The sequence below is a fragment of the Aedes aegypti genome, chromosome 3, assembly GCF_002204515.2.
Source record: "Aedes aegypti strain LVP_AGWG chromosome 3, AaegL5.0 Primary Assembly, whole genome shotgun sequence".
NCBI lineage: Eukaryota > Metazoa > Arthropoda > Insecta > Diptera > Culicidae > Aedes > Aedes aegypti.
This window is the reverse complement of record NC_035109.1, coordinates 401303498-401323999: the sequence shown is the minus strand read 5'-3', so window position 1 is coordinate 401323999 and position 20502 is coordinate 401303498. Positions and strand designations below refer to the sequence as shown.

At 36.4% G+C, this 20502-nt stretch overlaps 1 protein-coding gene across 7 annotated transcripts in view; it reads left to right on the top strand.

The window, feature by feature from the left end:
- Positions 1-20502, top strand: part of LOC5576330 (mucin-5AC) — a 133880-nt gene that overhangs the window by 79244 nt on the left and 34134 nt on the right. The window contains exon 1 of one of the 7 annotated variants that reach the window (XM_021855333.1): positions 12607-13178. The exons of the other annotated variants lie outside the window; for them this stretch is intronic. Within the exon in view, the coding sequence (XP_021711025.1) occupies positions 13130-13178 (49 nt within the window). The 5' untranslated portion in view covers positions 12607-13129. Of the gene's footprint in view, positions 1-12606; positions 13179-20502 lie in introns of those variants that run through there. 7 annotated transcript variants of the gene reach the window in all.

Genomic DNA, 20502 nt, shown 5'->3' with positions numbered 1-20502 from the left:
CAATTATTAACAAAGGAATTAACCGTGTTTATAGTAATATTGTTAAGCTTCTATATTTCGTCATATTTTCTGAACTGAATGAACTCCTTATGAAATTTTCGAAGTAATTCCTGAAAGTATCATTGGACTAATAACTGAGTTAAACTCTGTCAAATTCCTGGAAAAATACATACAGTAATACTTAACGGCCCAGATAGCCGTAGCGGTAAACGCGCAGCTATTCAGCAAGACCAAGCTGAGGGTCGTGTGTTCGAATCCCACCGGTCGAGGATCTTTTCGGGTTGCAAATTTTCTCGACTTCCCAGGGCATAGAGTATCTTCGTACCTGCCACACGATATACACATGCAAAAATGGTCATTGGCAAAGTAAGCTCTCAGTTAATAACTGTGCTCATAAGAACACTAAGCTGAGCATCCGGCTCTGTCCCAGTGAGAATTTTCAAAAAATAACTATTGGACACATTCCTAGGTTTCGTGTTAGGATTTTCTGACGAATTTTCATGAGAACTCTTATCTCCTGATTTCTTATTGGAGGAAGAAACCTAGAGGAATTCCTACGGCGATTCCTAGAGAAACTTCCACGGAGATTTTAAGAGAAATTTCTACGGAGATTCCTAGAGGAATTCCTACCGACATTTCTAGAGGAATTCCTACGGAGATTCCTAGCGAAATGCCTACGAAGATTCCTAGAAGAATTCATAAGGAGATTCCTAGAGGAATTCCTACGAAGATTCCTTGAGGAACTCCTATGGAGATTCCTAGAGGAATTCCCACGGAGATTTTAACACAAATTTCTACGGAGATTCCTAAAGGGATTCCTACGGAGATTCCTAAAGGATTTCCAACGGACATTTCCAGAAGAATTTCTGCGGATATTATAAGAGGAATTTCTACGGAGATTCACAGAGGAATTCCTACAGAGATTCGTATGGAGATACTTAGAGGAATTTCTACAGAGATTCCCACGGAGATTCCTAGAGGAACTCCTACGGAGATACTCACGGATCTAGAACAATTCCTACGGAGATTCTTAGAGGGATTTTTAAGGGGATTCCTATAGGGATTTCTAAAGCGATTCCTAGAGGGATTTCAACTGGGATTCTTAGAAAAACTCCTACGGAGATTCTTAGAGGAACTCCTACGGAGATTCCTGGAAGTAGTCCTACGGAGATTCCTAGAGGGACTCCTACAGAGATTCTTAGAGAAACTCCTACAGAGATTCTTAGAGGAACTCCTACGGAGATTCCTAGAGGAACTCCTACGGAGATTCCTAGAGGAACTCCTACGGAGATTCCTAGAGGAACTCCTACGGAGATTCCTAGAGGAACTCCTACGGAGATTCCTAGAGGAACTCCTACGGAGATTCCTAGAGGAACTCCTATGGAAATTCCTAGAGGAACTCCTACGGAGATTCCTAGAGGAACTCCTACGGAGATTCCTAGAGGAACTCCTACGGAGATTCCTAGAGGAACTCCTACGGAGATTCCTAGAGGAACTCCTACGGAGATTCCTAGAGGAACTCCTACGGAGATTCCTAGAGGAACTCCTACGGAGATTCCTAGAGGAACTCCTACGGAGATTCCTAGAGGAACTCCTACGGAGATTCCTAGAGGAACTCCTACGGAGATTCCTAGAGGAACTCCTACGGAGATTCCTAGAGGAACTTCTACGGAGATTCCTAGAGGAACTCCTACGGAGATTCCTAGAGGAACTTCTTTGGAGATTCCTAGAGGATCTCCTACGGAGATTCCTAGAGGAACTCCTACGGAGATTCCTAGAGGAACTCCTACGGAGATTCCTAGAGGAACTCCTACGGAGATTCCTAGAGGAACTCCTACGGAGATTCCTAGAGGAACTCCTACGGAGATTCCTAGAGGGACTCCTACGGAGATTCCTAGAGGAACTCCTACGGAGATTCCTAGAGGAACTCCTATGGGGATTCCTAGAGGAATTCCTACGGAGATTCCTAAAGGAACTCCTATGGAGGGGACCTCTATTAGCTGAGTGGTTAGTGTCTCCGGCTACAAAGCAAAGCCATGCTGAAGGTGTCTGGGTTCGATTCCCGGTCGGACCAGGAGCTTTTCGTAATGGAAATTTCCTTGACTTCCCTGTGTATAGAGTATGATCGTACTTGCCACACGATATACGAATGCGAAAATGGCAACTTCGGCAAAGAAAGCTATCAGTTAATAACTGTGGAAGTGCTCTTAAAACACTACGCTGAGTAGCCGGCTCTGTTCCAGTGGGGACGTTAATGCCAAGAGATTCCTAGAGGAACTTCTACGGAGATTCGTAGAGGCATTCCTAAGGAGATTCCTAGAGGAACTCCAACGGAGATTCCTAGAGGAACTTCTACGGAAATTCCTAGAGAAATTCTTCCGGAGTTTCCTACAGAAATTCCTACGGAGGTTTCGAGAGGAATTCCTACGGAAATTCCCAAAGGAGTGCCTACGGAAATTCCTAGAGGAATACCGATGGAGATTTCTAGAGGAATTCCTACAGCGATTCCTAGAGGAATTTCTACGGAGATTCTCAGAGCAATTCTCACTGAGATTCCTAGAGGATTTCCTTCGGAGATTCGTAAAGGAATTTCTACGGAGATTCCTAAAGGAGTTGCTATGGAGATTCCTAGAGGAATTTCTACGAAGATTCCTAGACGAATTACTACAGAGATTTCTAGAAATTTTACTACGGAGGTTCCTAGAGGAATGCCTACAAAATCCTAGAGGAAATTCTACGGAAATTTTGAGAGGAATCCCTACATTAAACTTGAAGAGTCATTCATTTTCTTCCTAAGCAGTGAAAGTTCCCACAAGAAGTCGCATTTCAAGACCATGAATATTGCTTATGTCATTCGTTTCCAGAAATTTTGATTCACATTGCTGCGTGACTCATGCCGACTCCCCCATATTTCTCGGGAGTTTGGCGTTTGTTTGTCTCCGGAGAATTTGCGTTGACTAATTAGCTAAGAAACTCGCAAGTCAGCATGCAGCCGCACGTTGTTTGACCAATAAAGACCGGTTTCACTTTCGAGCCCAAAATGATTCATCATTCCGGCCGCAATCCGGAGAGACCCTACACACTAAACTCGTTGCTCATTCTGCGTAACGTGCGACCCTCATCATTCTGGCACCATCATCGATTGCAGCGACATACAGTGACTCATAGCGTATTGAGCTAACAGTTTTATCTCCACAGTAGATTCGTGGACACACCCCCATGAGCTCTCCATTTGATCCATTACAGTGAACTGAGCGCAGTGCGGATAAGTTCGAGATGTGTCGATTGATTTATGAGCTCTAAATAAGGCAATTACCGCTATGGTCGTCGGTCAGCATCGAGTTCACTTCGGGTAATTGTGTGGCTTCATCAATAGATTAATTGAGGTTTCTTTTAAGTTGAGTCCAATGAGCCCCACATTATGAGCGTAGGTCGTCGCGGGTTCATGATCGTCATTGGAATCAATTAGTCGGAATCGAAGGCAACGCTGATAAATGTCTGTATGTCTCTGCGATAATTGCTTCATTCCTCCTCTCCGCTGATAAAAGCGAATGGGTAAGCGCCTATGCTGATGAATATTTCAAAGATATATCTGGCGTATTTTTTCAAAAGGACCTTTCTAACATTGAGGTGCTGTCTTTGTCGACTTTCTCTTTTAAAACCGAGCCACATTACCCTCTTCTGTTGTGTTTTTGTGTGAAAGAAAGATTGTCTTTCGATCCATAGTGAAAACTTCCCAAAAGCTTTAGTATTGCGCTGTTATCATCGAAAGAGAGCGAGAGAGGAAATAGTCTCCAATTGTAACATAGATCCTTTAGTAAAGTTCATCGAGATATTTTCAAACCGACGACGTATGTCGCAAAAATAAACAAATCGATATTTGCTTTGCTTGTTCTCGACAACCACACAATCTATCTTTTGAATCTACAACAGTATTCCTAGAACTGTTTTTTAATTGCTCAAAATATGTCTGTGTTGTAAGTGCAAAACAAATTGTCAAACCGACGTATCAAGCAAGGTGTAGGTAACATTCAAAGTATCATGTCGACGAATCTTCCTGGTTTATGTTGGAAGCACAAACCACAAAGGTGTATCAATAAAATTCATTATTTTTTATCAGTCTGAACTAGATCAGCAGTGCTTCACAGTGGTTAGAAACAGTGTTTTTTTTTATACATTCTCGACACAGCTATACAAAAATTTCATTTTTTTAAAAGAAATTAAAAAAATGCAAAACATTTTGAATAGGAATTATAATACTCGTTTCCTCTCAATTCTCGCATACACCGTTTTGAAAATGTAAGCTTGATTTGATATACTTTGTATGAAGTTGTACCCATTGTTTGTTGTTTCCGAAGTTCTTGGAAGCGGTCCGGGGTGAGTACGCGTTCTGCGCAAGGGTGAGACGAATTTCCTGATGATAATAATTCAGAGTGGCAAATTAGTGCAACCCTGCCCGACACCATGCTTCGCGTCGCAGGATGGTATGACCGACCGTGCCTTTGAGTGTATGTGTACCGAGCGGCAATGGAGGTGGTCTTCCGTTCCAATGCGGCATTAATGTAGCGGGGAACTGTCATTAGCGAGAAGTAAAGTCATAGGTCATTTTTCGTCTGAAGATGACGCGAGCAGTTCGTGTTTGGGAAGCCGCCGGGTGATGGCGTGCGAAGAATAGGGTTGGGTCGAATGGAATTACCTTATTTCCATGGAAATGATTTATGGTGGCAGTTGGTGTGATTTGTATGACTTAGCCGATAACGTACTCAGAATTCGATTTGACATAACCTGAGTAAAACTCACAACTTGGATAACCAGTTTTAGTTAATTTTGGATTTGGATCAATTTCTATAAAATTTCTTATCTGTTCTGATATTTCTCCGAATGTTGGTCATTTATTTCTTGCTATTCTAATTTATCGCCTATGACAAACAACTTTATAATGTAAGTAGTCTTAATACTACAATTAAATTCGACATTCTGTGCGAGATTATCTGAAGATGATGAGATTTATAACCAGAGATATCGCTAGGTATTCACTAGAGATTTACCCAGAAAGTTTAAAGCAAAAATTAATCTACCAGAATTTCTCGGAATCTGACTACAGTAACCACAGAAATGTGCTAAGCCACCTTTTATGATTGCCCAAATTGGTACTATAATACATCATCAAAATGTAATGTCATAAAACATATTTATATTTCAAATTGATTTTTGTACGCTACAAAAACGATAATATTTATTCTAAAAGGATGGAAAAAATCACATAGAACCAATATGTTTTTATTTATAAATTTAGTGGCTTAAGTGTCCAGTACTAGGGAATCTCCCTCTAACTGTTTTTTTTTTTATTATACAACGAATGCATCAAATTCCAAAAATAAGTAATCAAGCAATTTTCAAGAAACGTAAACTTTTTTTTATTTTAACAATCTACCCGCCTGACTGCAGACGAAACACCTTATTACGTAGATAACGTACTTAGCGATTTCCCAAAACCGATTCGCTCATCCCACCCTATTGCGCTTGGCAATCGAGCCGCAATTCCCGGTATTTCGGTAAATATACGGATGGCGTGGTTCCCTTCTCTGACACACTCGCGCACCCTCGTTAACACATTTTGACGTGTCGGTCGAGGCAGTAGTGTCCAAGCTGAGCGTTCCTTCTGATGGGCAAGGTGGGGAAGGTTGCGAGGTACCGACAACGACGTCGATGGATTGGCATTCGGTAAATATACATATTCACACACAAGTCCAAACAGTTTTTGGCTTAAAGGTTGGTGGGTCTTTACTCCGGTACTCGCTCCCGCAAACTACGGTCGTCGTGCTCGCGCTCTCCGTAATCGGGTCGGACGGAGACTTGAACTTACACGCTAGAAAGCGTTCACTGTTGGAATGATACATTTTTATACAAGAATTCTCCAATTTCAAAATTGGGTTTTATTTTGAAAACTTGAATGGAAACCAAACTAGAAAATTCGAATGAAAAAACTATATTATGATTATAACAAAATAATTTGTTTAAATTTGACGAGTTGCAATTTTTTTTTTAATCTTTTAAATCATGTTCCAAACAAATCATTAGAAAAATCTTTTATTTTTAGAAGCTGCATCGATTTGCATACATTTTGTTCATTAGTCACCAGTTTTTAAAGATATTCCAATGTTTTTTGGGGTACACTTCCCATAAAAAATACGTCATTTTGTTTGTACTCAATTTATAAAAAAGGAGATCCATGATTTAGGGCATTGTACCTAAATTACGGAGCTCCTTTTGAAATAACCATGAAAATCAGTTGATGTTCCCAAGAAAGCTGAAAATTACAAAATAAATTTTCAAGATATTTACATGACTTTGGCCAGAAACTTAAATCTCTCGTAACTTTTAAAAGAACCTTTCTAACATTGAGACGCTCTTTGTGTTTATTTCCTCTTTAATCAATTACTGAGCCACATTAACCTGTTCTGTTGCGTTTTTTATGAAACGCTAGGCAAGGACATTGTCATTCGATCTATAGTGAAAACTTCCCAAAAGCTTTAGTGTTGCACTGCTATAATCGAAAGAAAGCGAGAGAGGAGAGAAAATTGCTTCATATTTTCACAACAGACTCTCATCGAAGCATTGTTTTGAAAAACAAGTAACGACATGGGAAATTTGTTGTAGCATGAGATGTTTTCGTGAGTTCGGCTACGCTTCGATCCGCAATGTAAGGGTGGTAGCTGGTTTCTTGTTCGAGACTTGGTCGCTTTTTTAATGCTCTTTTTTATATAAAGTCTCTATTATAATGGAAGCTCTCTAAAATCTTTTTTTAAACAAAATGGTCTCTAAAGTCACTTTTTTCTAATTCTTCTTTCAGTAAATCCTAGTGCAAACTTATAGAAGCTTCATCACTTCATACACTCTTACGCAATTATTCCACAAGTTCTTCAGGATTTTTTCCCTCATATTTCTCGACCAAAAAGTAGAGGAATTATTCTTGTGATCATTATTCCAAAAATCTACAGATTCCTCACCAATTTTCCCAGGAATTCAGCCTTGCTTCAGGAAATCAAACGCAACTATTTCAATTGTTTCCACTGGGATTACACTGAAAATTATACCAAAGATCCCCGAATTTTCTTCACATTTTTTCCACTTATTTTTAAACCGATTCCTCTATTTCTGTAAATATTTCTATAGCAGTTTTTCCAATAATATCCTCAAAAGTTTAATGCACAGTGTTCGAAAATATAAGAATTTCTCCTACAACGATTTTAGCAGTTAATGGCCCTGGAATTGATACACGATATCCTCTAGAAATTCTATTGAGAACTCTTTCAGGAATTCCTAAATAAATTCATTCAGGGATTTCTCATTGAGTTGCTTCAGATATTTGTCCAGAATTTCATCCGAGGATTACTCCTAGTTCCAAACATGTCTATTATAACCTGTCAATTAAAATACCATGGATAATCAAAAATTAATAATTATTTCACTAGACCCTCTGATGATTCCTAAACAATTTTTTTCAGAAATGCCGTCCGACGATTTTCAATGGAAATCCGGATGGATGATATCCAGAAATTCGATTATCTTTTCAATCAGTTTCTCTTCAATGTATCTAGAAAAAAAAAACATCAAAACTTCATTAGGAGACCAGGAGTTGTTGCAATGATCCTTGCAGAGGTTCATCAAGATTTTCCATAGAAGTTTATCAGACCAGGATGTCCATCCATCCGGGAAATCCGAGAAAACGGGAATTCCAAATGACAGGGAAAAATATGGGAAATACCCGTGAAATTGTAGAACACACCGGAAAATAGTCTAGTTTCAATTTTAATTACCGTGATCCGGGGTATCATTGATCAGCGGGGTAACATTGATCGGAATGACCCATCTCGAAAAAAATTCGTATCATCATTGAATGATGAAATATTTCCAAAGCATGAATTGCGCTTCTCTTTCTTATATTCATGAGCTAATGAAAATTGAGATCTTTTCGAAAATTGCATCTAATTCATGCGTAAATTTAACAACTTTTTGAAACAACGATTTCAATGGTTAAGGATGACACTACCAAAGATTCATGTCTCACATAAGTTGTGCAAGCGATAGGAGCAAGGAAAATGTGATTCTTACTAAAAATTGCATCGCCAAAAACGATTCCGTTGTCAAAACATTCATAAGAATGTTCAAATAGGCAACATTAACGAATTACTGTTAAGAATGTAGAATTTCCTCAGAAAATTGCCTACCTTTAGGCGTATTCCGTGGTTCGAGGTGTTTTTATTATTGAAATAACTCAAAAATTAAATGACTTGTAAAAGTTTGGTTTTCATATTCGGTTTCAGGGGCCATGATTTAAGTGAGTAACGACATTTTCAATATAACCGAACGTTGTTTACATGGGTGATCAATGTTACCCCATATCAGCTAAATCAAAAAATCACTTTAAACATTTATTTAAACATACTTAAATCTTCTGAAAACAAAAATACAGTGTACAGACACGAGCGATGGGTACCAGTACTTGTTTTAAAAATACAAAACTTGCGACATTTGGATTTTCAAATGAAAAATTCAAGAAATATCTTAAAAACTGATCAATGTTACCCCGGATTACGGTACTATGGACGAAGTTTGTGTAGACGCTTGCCTGATAACACGAACTTTCAATTCTGACTAACTGTTGGTGAAATGTTAGAGGGATAGGTAGCGGTGCCTAGTTTTTTTTTCTATTAGAATCCTTTTAAATAATTGGTTATCTGGAAAGATCTTAAGTATATTTTTTTTACTATTTATACATACAGTTAAACCTCCATGAGTCGATGTTCTATGACTCGATATCGACTCATGGAACCATACCAAAAACTAAATTCCATGGTTACTATGATGGTCCCTCGAAACAGCTTTCCAAAGTATTCCTGTTCCATGACTTGATATTTCCATGAGTCGATGGTCCCTTCAATATCGACTCATAGAGGTTTGATTGTATTTTTTATGAGCTGCTTTGCATATTTATGGAAATATATTAATCAAATACAAATAGGATCTTATGAAACTCTGTTGACATTCTTGAACAATTTCTGAAAGAGTACTTAGGGATTCCCCTGTAGATTTGCATAAATCCCTACGGGAATCTAGGTGATAATTGACGAGTTACTTGAAAATTCTTTAGAAAATCACTAAAAAAGCAATAATTAGAGTGTTGCTAATAACAATTTGAGCTGTTGTATAAAAAATCCTTGGCCGATTTTTCTTGACATTCTAAGCAGATTCCTAGCGGTTGGTGGTTTGGTTTCGCTATTCTCTTGGTGGATCCAGGTGAAATCCTAGGCAGAATCATCAAGTCAAGTGGCGGATTCCTTGTGATAGTTGGTGAAGCTTTGTTAGGAATACTAGCTTCGAATAGTCCTCTTGTTCTATGACATGGTTCTTATCAGGTCCCTGAAGAAATTTTGTATAGATTTCTGCACATTTACAGCGAATTCGTCCGGCCATTTTCAGTGAATTTGTTTTGAGATTGTTAACGCAGCCATGGCGAGATCACTTAGGTATTCTTGGGCAGATTGTTGTTTAATCCTTGATAAGGTTTTTGCAAATTTGTTTTTGGGTTCCTGGGAAGATGCTATTTTGGATATACACCCGATTCTGTTTTTGCACGGATTTTTTTTTTTACACGGCCGTGCAAAAAAAAGTTTCCATGCATTTTTTTCGGTCAAAATCTTATTTTTGCATAAACACTATTTTTTGCACGGTTTTTGAAATTTTGAACTGAAAACTTTTTTTGTACGGTACGCATCCCCCGTGCAAAAACAGAATCGGATGTATGCCATTTCTTTAGCAGGTTTCATAGGAAAACAATTAAATAGTTTTTGGTGATATGTCGTTTCTGTCCAAAAGATCTCTCTTTGGATCTGAATTCAAGGAAAGTTTCACCAGATCAAAATTTGTTTTAGATACTAGCAATGGGATATATTGAACGCAGTGTTTTTGATGCATTTATAGAACAGCTGCCAAATATTTTCTTCAACGGATCTGAAAGTTAAAAGTGTTTTTTCGACAATAATTTGGTTTGATAATTGAAAAAAAACCTTTTATGAAGGTAACAAAAGCAAACTTTTAGATTTGATAATTTATAAAAAAACGCTCAAGAGTTTTTTAGTGAATTAACAATAAATCTTTTGTTTTCCCAACACTGTTTTTGAATTTTAAACTGTTAACATTTTGAGCCAACAATATTTCAAAATATTCATCTAAATAAATTCATGCATAACATAGATCAAGTTCTCAGAATTTGAACACGTTATGTGGAACAATAATAAAGTTGTAAATGTTTTCCGTACTTTTCAATAACAAAAAACAGAACGCACTAAGCGGCTGCAGAATTTACAAAACCTTTAAGTGGTTGGATTGAAACACCTGTTGAATTATCTACTCTAATTAACCCTCTGATACTCAAATTATTATTTTTGATCTAAACATCATTTTTTGTTACCTCAAATCGATCTGAACTGGTTTTTGAGCAATGATTTATTTTTATTCCCAAATTTGTAAAGTTTGGTTTTTATTCCTCTTATTTTAATTTATGAACAACCTTTTTTTTCTTGAAGACTATTCAGGTTTCATTGAGGTTCTACAGTTCTTTTTAAAATATGATTTTTTGAATCGTTTCTGAAAAATGTTTTATTTTCCGTGTAGCTAACGGCAAAACTGTTTTAGAATAAATTTAACACCATCATGCTCTACTTTCGTGATCGGTTTATTGTGGAAAAATATAAAATTTACGTATTCTTAGATTAGACATTAAATGAAATTTGAAGGTAATGAAAAACAATGCTTCAAACTTTTTTGTAAAATACAAAACTGTATCCAATGTCACAAAAAACTTTCCTGGTATGTGTATCATAGTTCAAGGTTTAAGTTAAAAATATAATTATTCCGATTTTTAGCTACGAAAAAATACACAAAATTCCAAAAAGTATCCCGTCTTTACATGGTTGGATATTAGAAGGCTGATCCAATCTTTATGCCACTGCAACGATTTTGCTAACAATTTCCGATATTTAATAATCTATCATGTTATCAAACAAGATGAAGATTTTTAATCATGAAAAAATGCTCCAAAATCCAAACTTTGGAAAATTTCATGTCGAAGGACCATGGAAAAAAAAAATCCAGGAATTGGAAAACTGATTTTGAATAGAGGGTGTCTATCAAATTTTAGTAAAGAATTACTTTTAGAAATACATTCTGTATTTTTTTCAAGGAGTTCTTTCAATAATTACTTTAAATTATCGTTGAGAAGCGTCAAAGAGACATTTCTGGATAATTCCCTTTGAACCTTTTTTTAAAGAATTTCTGGAAGACTTCCTGAAAAAACTTCAGAGTATTTCCTAAAGGTATCATTAGAGAAATTGCTTTATGACTGTTTCGAAGAACTCCCAAAGACATTAGAGGAGGCATCTCTTGAGACATTGATGCTCAATTTTTTTAAGATATGCTAATCTGAAATCTTGGACAAAGTCCTAGCGAAATCAATAGAAGAATAATTGGAGATGTAGCTGGAAAGCTATGGACTTTCCTGATAGAATATCTGAAAAAATCAATGAAGACATTGCGTTAGTGGTTGCAAATTTGGATTAATTTCTGAGATGTTATCCTTAGCAACATTTCAGGTTGAATTCTTAAAAAATATTAAACGAAATTGTTGGGGAAACTCATATATCGTTAAATGAACTCCGGAAGAAATCATCGAGGTAACATCTGAAGGAAACTAGGCCAATTTCTGAATCAGTTTCTGCTGAAATTTCGGGAAAAATACATACAGTAAAATGAAAAGTGATACTTATCGTAATTTTAAGAGTAAAAAACAAAAAAAAAACTCTTAAAATGTCCTTAGAAAAAAAAACTGGCTGGATTTTCTGAAAAAATCTTATGAAAGCTCTTATCTTCTGGTTCGGATAAGTTTATCTTTTTAGTATCCATTTTTTTATCCCTGTTTATTGATCAATTTTTTGCCTATTTGTTAGGCATGAGATCACTGAATCTCCGAATTCTAAGAAACTCAGTCGCTACCAGCTCTGCAAAAAAAAAAATCAGAATATCTACGGGGCCAAATGGCTTCTTGAAGTAGTAGAGTTTTTTTAGAATTTTAAAAAAAATGGTGATAAAAAATCAAGAGACAAAAAATATCGTGATAGAGGAGTTTGAAGTGGTTGAAACTAAAAGAAAACAAGAAATAAGCAATAAAAAAGTCCAAAATTAATCCAAATGGGCAATAAATCATTTTTTTTTAAATAAATTATTGTGTAAATTGTTTAAAGACAGAATTTTTTTGGGTCTTTTTTGATGCGCAATAATGCATCGAAATGTAGTTTAGGGGCAAAGTTTCAAGTCGGAATTTTAATATATGCAGTATCTCTTTGAGAGAAGTATGAAGAGTATAGTTGATTTCGAGTCGACCGCCCCTTTGTGCGAACGATTCCTAGCGTGAGACGTGGGAGAGCAGCTTTGAGCGAATTCCTGCTCACTTTGCAATGTATAGACCGTGGGCCAGGCCACCAGCTGACTGCTGATGATATAGACGACAGAGAAGCCGCTTCTGCCCGTGTGGTGAAGGAAGGCGCGTGTGTTATTTTATTACTCAGTTCAGCTCCGGTCGGCAGTTGGCATTCGGTTCTAGAGCAAAGGCGACACGGTTTTTCGACGAGCACATCTGCCACAGGGAAAGCCGTTCTTGCTTGGTTCTCCGACTACGTACTTGTACCAAAGAAGCAATTACTTTATTTAAATCTAGTTCGTTTCAAGAGTTCCTGTTCTCATTAATAAGCGTTTGATGTCAAGTAAAGTGCACTAGTGCAATAGTTCTCCTCCTTATTCTAGTCGTAGGTTCAGTTTAAGTTAGTGAGCGTAGACTGTGATAAGAAAACGGATGTTCGGGTTGGTGCTTGGTTACAACATTATCAATCGTTAACCGCAGTGATTACTATTCCATAAGAAACAAAGTAACGATATCAAAGAAACCCATTTTGTGGGTGATGTGTGGCTGTGAATAAATACTGTGGGCACCAGCCGTTAAATAACAATCCAGAGAGCTGCTCAACAGCGTAGCATATCTACGAATACTGTAGCGGGTCGAAGAAGCTTCATAATGCGAATTAAGTGGTTAAGTGGACTGACTTTCTCCGAGTCCAGGAAAGGTATGTTGGATAATATGAAATTAATTGAATAGAATTTCTCTGTGCTCTTGAGCATTGTACACACTGGGACCCCATCAAGATGTCATGTTGTGCTGCTGGTCATCTGCGCACCAAAGTGCGGTGGGTGCTGTTTTGGAACGGTGGTGATAATGCTAGCCAGATGGACGAGGGATGTTCGGAGAATTTGAAACAATGTGTCTTGTAGTGGTTTTGTGCAGAAGCGAATGTTCTGAAAACTCCATTTGATAGGATACCTTTGAAACATGTCAGAACCATTAGTGGGTTGAAACTTTTCGAACAGCTTTGCGAAACGGTGTGTTTCTTGAAATGTTTTCTAGAAAATGTTGGATATTATTTGCAATACTTGACGATAAGGACAACTTTTATAGTAAAACCCTTGTAGATGAATAGGCACCAACCATTGCGATCAACGACTTTATTCATCTTGATGATTTCTGTAACTTGTAAGTTTACCATCTTTAAATTAAGTATATTTCACTACCAATACTTAACTTGATCCTTACATGATGTTGACGATTAATAACAAAATCCTGAATACTTGTAACTTACTCTATTATGTTGTCTAATTTTGTTTATCTACAATTAATTGCTGATTATCTAAATAATTGTTTACATTAGATTGATTGGAGATGCCATCAAGAACATAGTGCATTTGCTATTCGTTATCGAAACATCATTTCAGTCAAGCATTAAATGCTAATATGCTAGTGAAACGGCTATGCATTGTTATGATTGTCCGACATTTCCCCGAAAACCATTTCCCCGAATGCAATTTTCTCGAATGACGTTTTCCCGAATGAACTATTTCCCCGAAAATTATTTTCCCGAATGCACCATTTCCCCGAAAAAATCGTAATGTAATTGACATACTGAAAGCTATTCATGATCCTGCTGCCAAAAAGTATGCTGATGTAAGGTAGATGAAAATTGATTATTTTGTTTAAATTGATTCATGTGTTTAAAGCAAGAGATGTTAAAAATAATCGTGCCTATTCTGCGCGGCGTGTGAGGTGACACGAGTCGAATGAGGTGACAATTGTCGACTCGCTCCCATTTGATTAACATTAGTCGTCTCACGTCACTCGCGGTGAGAGCGACTCGTCTCTACTCACACGCCGCGCAGAATAAGCACGAATATGCCACGTACAATTGACTATACATAACATAATTTTTTTTTGTGATAGCCTGATGAAAAAGCGATCTCATGATAAGCAGTTTCATTGGAAGCGGTATCTTTGGAGTATAGTTATTTGGTTTATGGACATTTGGTCGAATGAACATTCGGCTTAGTTTTGCCTTCTTAGAATAATCGGCTGTTCTTTATATTTATACCGTCCCAATATGTAGTGGCACTTAGCTGATAATATTTCATTTTGAATTTTATCTTCTTTTAATAAAAGTCTGTTTTTTATTTGGCCAAACGCCCTCATACCATATGTTTACTACTCTAATCGTAATTTCATTATACTTAGTGACAGTAGCTACAGTGAGACTATTTATCCTTAGAATCTATTATATCTTGTATTGCGTAATTAAACCTCGAGTCTTTCTTCTAGATATTTTTAAAAGACAACATGCTTCTCTATTGAGTTACAATTAATATTAGTTTTCCAGATATTATTTAAATATTATTTAAATCTTTTTTTGTCTTGAATAGAAACCGAACGTATTGATTCCGAAACGTTCCTAAACAGGTCATCTAATCAAATACAGAGAGCATGTTAGTAATGAAAACTAAAAATGCTAATAATCAATAATTAAATAGAAAAAAATGTACATTTGAAAAATATATCAATTATGAGTAGATCGAAAGCACTGAACATTTTAGATCAAAATATTAAACTCTGTAGTTTGACATATAACTACCAGAAAAAAATCTGATTAAAGTTTCAGTAGTTCAGTTATTTTTTATTAATATATTCATCTATAAAGAACAGCATTCTAATAAAAGAAGGGCAAATTTATTATGTAATCAGTAGCAGCTGCAAGCAGTACAATTTTAATATAGCAAAGCTTCAAAGAACTGCCTACGATGATAAGAAGGCGAGACTAGCTTTAAATTATCAACTATTTTGATGCCAACGATTATCAGACCAGTAATACAAGGAAGAACAACCTATGTTCTTAAGAAGGGATATTTATAAAATTAAAATTAAACAAGCCTGTTTCATGTTATAAACTTTAGTTAAAAAAAAAACAAATAAATTAATCATCTGTTTATGTTAAAAAAACAGAAACTACTAACGCGGTAGCAATGATCGAATAATAGCCTGAACCCAGTGTGCTGAACTGTCAGATGTGTCCCAAAATCAACTTAGTGAGTCATTTATTATTTCTAAGTTTCCATGCAGTCTTCACTGCATCCCATTTGTGCCACGTCTTTGAATCTTGCGAACTGTTTTCAACCAGTTAAACTTTATTTTATAATTCTACCGTTGCCAGTTCAGCCAGATGTCATTCAGATGAATTATGTTCGGACAAACGACATTAACCATCAGATTTGTTCATCTATTGAATATTCATTCAAGCTCTACCCTCTACATTTGATGCATTTTTATTACGATTCTTAGCATAATAAAATGACTTCATTTTTAAACATATTTTTTAAAGAAGACGTGCCAGTAAAAACTGTAATTGATTTCTAATCTATATACAGTTAACTTTCCCTTACTCGATATTGAAGGGACCATCGAGTTAGGGAGGTATCGAGATACAGAACACATATTTTCCAAATTTCAAACTTTTTATTATTTTGACAAAACACATTCAGAATAGTTATTTTAACGTGAAAAACATAACAATTTTACCACATTTACCTATGTGATTTTTTTTACCGATCAGCAAAAATTGAAAATTTAAGCTCCCAGAAATTGGCAATAAACCTTAATTTTACTATCAATATAATCATAATATTCAAATTCATGAAATTTATTAACGTTTGGAGGACATTTGGAACTTTTCATGAAAATATCGAGTTAGAGAGGTAAACTTACTTGGAAAACTGAAACAGGTAGCATCGAGTTAGGGAACATCGAGTTAGAGAGGTATCGACTTACAGAGGTATCAAAGCATGCTAGATTGAAGGGACCGCGCATTCCATCGATTTAGGGGAAATATCGAGATACAGAATATCGAGTAAGGGAGAGATGACTGTATCACATTTTATCGTTTCAAATTCGATTGAAACAATTATCAAACTTGCTGAATATTCTATTACACCGATAATTAAATAAATGAATGAAAAATGTCTTTAGAAAAATCTTTCGGGGAAACAGTACATTCGGGAAAATAGTTCATTCGGGGAAATGGTTTTCGGGAGAAAATCCTTCGGGAAAAATTCATTCGGGGAAATGGTTTTCGGGGAAATGTCGGACAATCCATTGTTATCTTAAGATATGCTAAGAAGGCAGAAAGTTCACAAGAAGTGATTATTCAATTTTCAAGCTTATCGGTGGATCACCAATTTGAAGAGTATTGGCACTGATAAGAACGGTAAAAAATACGTAGTCCATCCATTTAGTGAGTCATGGCTCCGGTTGTAGTATAGTATGACGCAATAATCAATTCTTATGTGTTCCTTCTCGATATTATTGAACTGTTGAAGATATCGTTTGAAATGTGTGTCATACTTTGCACGACTTGTGTTGGAGGCTTATCTTAACACTGAAATATGACGTTCATGCTGTGCTCGTTTTTCGGTGTTATTTGAATTCTTAGTAGGAAACTTGAAAAATACTTGATAAGGCTCAGGGATTGAATCCTGAGAAAATTGAGAGAATCTCTCACGTATCGCTCTCTGTAACTATCATAACATGCTGCACATTATGAGAGACTGTTTATCGTATACTGCTACAACTTTGATCAGATTGGGGGGATAGTAGTGCATGATAAAACCTCTCTAAACATGCTCCAAACCTGGGGGACACTATTGCTATTGGAAGTTCGTGGATTGTTTATCGTGCCTGTAAAGAAAAACACCTAGGGAGTCGATGCCGGTTATGGACCCTTTGCCCCCCTACAGAAAAACATAAAATTAACACTCAAAGCAACTTTATTCCTATTAAAATACACCGGCGGAACTTCCATTACATTGTTAGTCAGCAGTTTCATTCAAAATATTTGGTTTGAGACGCATAAATACAGATATTTAAACAGTTTTGTAAATGAAACCACACAAGAGGGTCCATAATACGCATTTCCAGGTGGGTCCATAATAGGCTCGTCGGCAGCGAGCCGGATTACATGGGAATCAAATGGAGGGTCCATAATACGCAACGTCAAATTTGTAAACAATCCTATTATGGACCCCGGGAGGGTCCATAATAGGCATTCGGACAACAGTTTTTCAAATGCATATTTCGCTGGAAAAATCGAATGATTTTGTATGTTTCATAGACGTACTATGAAGTAAAGACATTGAATTTGTTGTTACACTCCACAAAATGTATATGCGTCTGAGATATTATTGCGGAAAAGCGTCTAGAATGAATTTCAGCTACTAAGGGGTCCATTACTAGCATTGAAACCCTATCCCCAACGGTAAACAAGCGAGAAAAATGGATTTTATCATCGCTCTCGCTTTGGGGCTCTCGCTCGCTGCTTTCATTTATCAGACTTGTTACACCTTGCGATACAATGACGATCGTGGACCGCAACAGATGGGTTGTTTTTCTTTGCTTGCTTTGATCGTGCTTCATACTCAAATGAGAGCGAATTCTGCAATGCCTGATAAGGCTAATACTTGTAAGGCGATTTGGTTGGAATGTTTGTCATCAAATTACAAGGAAATTGCAGTCAATTGCAATTCAATTTTAACGTCTTCAAATCTATTTTATACCTCAGGAATAATGATGATTCTTTAGCTCGAGACCAGTTAAACTAGCTCAGATGAATTTATTTGCGAAATTATTCATTTGAATACGATCTATTCATGCTGTTCGGAATTTCAATCAAGGTATTTGGAAATTGCGACAGAATGTACAGTTTACAAAATATTGTTTTTGCACATACAACAGCTAAGAGTTAAACTTTGAGATGAAATTAAAATTTTCACATGTATTTCATCATATATACACACTTAAACGGATTCGCCGAGAACCCAACAGCTGATATCTCGGTAATAATTTGACGATTCTCGGTAAAACTTACCGAGATCTCGGTAAACGTTTACCGAATCTCGGTAACGTTCGCCGAAATCTCGGCAAAAAAATTGGATTGCCGAAATCTCGGTAAGATAAGTACCGAGATTCGTCATTGAAAATTACCGAACTCTCAGCTGTTGGGTTCTCGGCGAAAAATTTTACTGAGGTCGGTGAAATAATTTAAGTGTGTATAGTATATATATTTATGCCTATCAGATGCATTTGAAGTCACTGTAGGCCTTAAGTGTTCAGAATATGAGTCAAAACGGTATATGAGAATTAAGCAAAAACTTCACAAACATCAAGGATGATAGCTTTACTTTTAGAGAATTCTTCTATGTTTCAATGCAACTCTCTTTTTTGATAGAAAGTCGTCTATTGAAGCCTCTTTTTAAAGTAAAGTTATCCCTGAAGTCCCTTTCTTAGTTTTGATAGAACTAGAAAGGCTATTTTCCCCTTTTCTTGTACAAAGATAAGATTCAATCCCAAAAGGTTCAATTGTTCGGCTGAATAACGGGGCGAGCTATCGGTCCCATTGAGATATTTTTAAAAATTATTCCATGACATTCTACCATTTCACCATTTTACCAACGTTCCTTAAAATTCTGCTAATAAGATACATCCAGGAAATCCTGTAGAAATTTCTACTGAAATTTCCTCAAAATACTCCTAAAATAACTCCTTAACAAAAGTTTTCAGAAAAATTTCAGGCAACATTTTAGAGGTAGTATATGTTTATATTATACCCAGAAAATACAACGCTTCGTCTAAGAATTTGTTGGGGGATGAATTTCAGAAGAAATCTAAGGTTTAATTTCTGGTGTCAGCAAATAACAATTTGAAGTGCTGGGGATCTTACTGTAATTATTAAATACAAATTTCTAAACAAAATCTACCAATACCATTGAAAATACCTTTCTTAATTTTTGATAGATCTAGAATAGGATATCTAGAATAAACACTGTATGAGTTTTTTGAGAAATTTCTCGGGCTCACCTTTAGTACATAATAGAAGTCAGTCATAAAATGTTTTTGAGGGTTATGTTCATGCAGCATTTCTAAGTTTTCATTTATCAATACTGCCTATACTACCTTTAAAAGCATAACTGTCCCATATGGACTTTCGAATCAACATTCATGACACAAATAAGCAGACATAATACTGAAGAAATTTCCCTTCGACCACTCATTTAACGCTCAATTCAAATTGGCTATGTTATGAGCCTGGCCACTTTAGGCGTGCGCATCGATTTTCTTCATGTTTGACGTTTCACACTATTCCCTTCTGCAGGCCAGAATTTCGTGCAACATGATGGTTATCGTGGCTTGAGTCCTCCAGCGATATTTACAGTAAAGTAATCTTTGAGGCACATGTGGAAAAGTGTTGAAACTTGAGTAATTTCTTCACAGACTCCTCGAGATAGAACTTTAGGAATTCTTACAGTGTTTTATCCTGAGATATTCAGGAGAATTTCCATTGAATCCTGTGGAAATTCTTTCAGGAAAGGTTTATTCAGGATTTTTGATGCTACATGTATGCATTTTCTTTTCAATCATTCAGCAGCTCTGGATTTTCTTAAATTTTCCAAACCTTTTTTCTACAAAATTTCTTCTCAAATTGCTCCACTATTCGCAACAAAATATCCCAAACTGGCCCATGTAAAAAGTCATCGAATGCGATTTGATGTTCTTAATCATGTATAGCCTTCTTTAGCGTCTACCTTAGCCAGAGCGTCCGCTATCTCACAACCCAGAATGGAGCAATGAGAAGAGGCCCAAGCCAGGATGATAATGATTTGGAGATTTGAGAAACTATTCAGGAAGTTCGCAGCAATACCCAACTAACAATTTTAGCGCTATAAGCCAAGGTTATTTGCTTTGTGTTGTATAACAGTTGAATTGAAGCAGCGAACGCAGCAAAAAATGAAAGCTGTCAAAAATAGAACGATTAGCGTTAATACAGCTGTATCGCAAACGTTTTGCAGCTACAAATCTTAGCTGAATAAATTTCGTCAGTTATCGCTTTTGCTGCTTTCACTAAGCTGTAACTCAACACCGTAAAAGATAGCAACCTAATGATGTGGAATAAAACTCGCCATCATCAATCCGGCTGCTTCTATACAATATGATTTGTTATGCTGCTCAATATATATTTAAGAAGC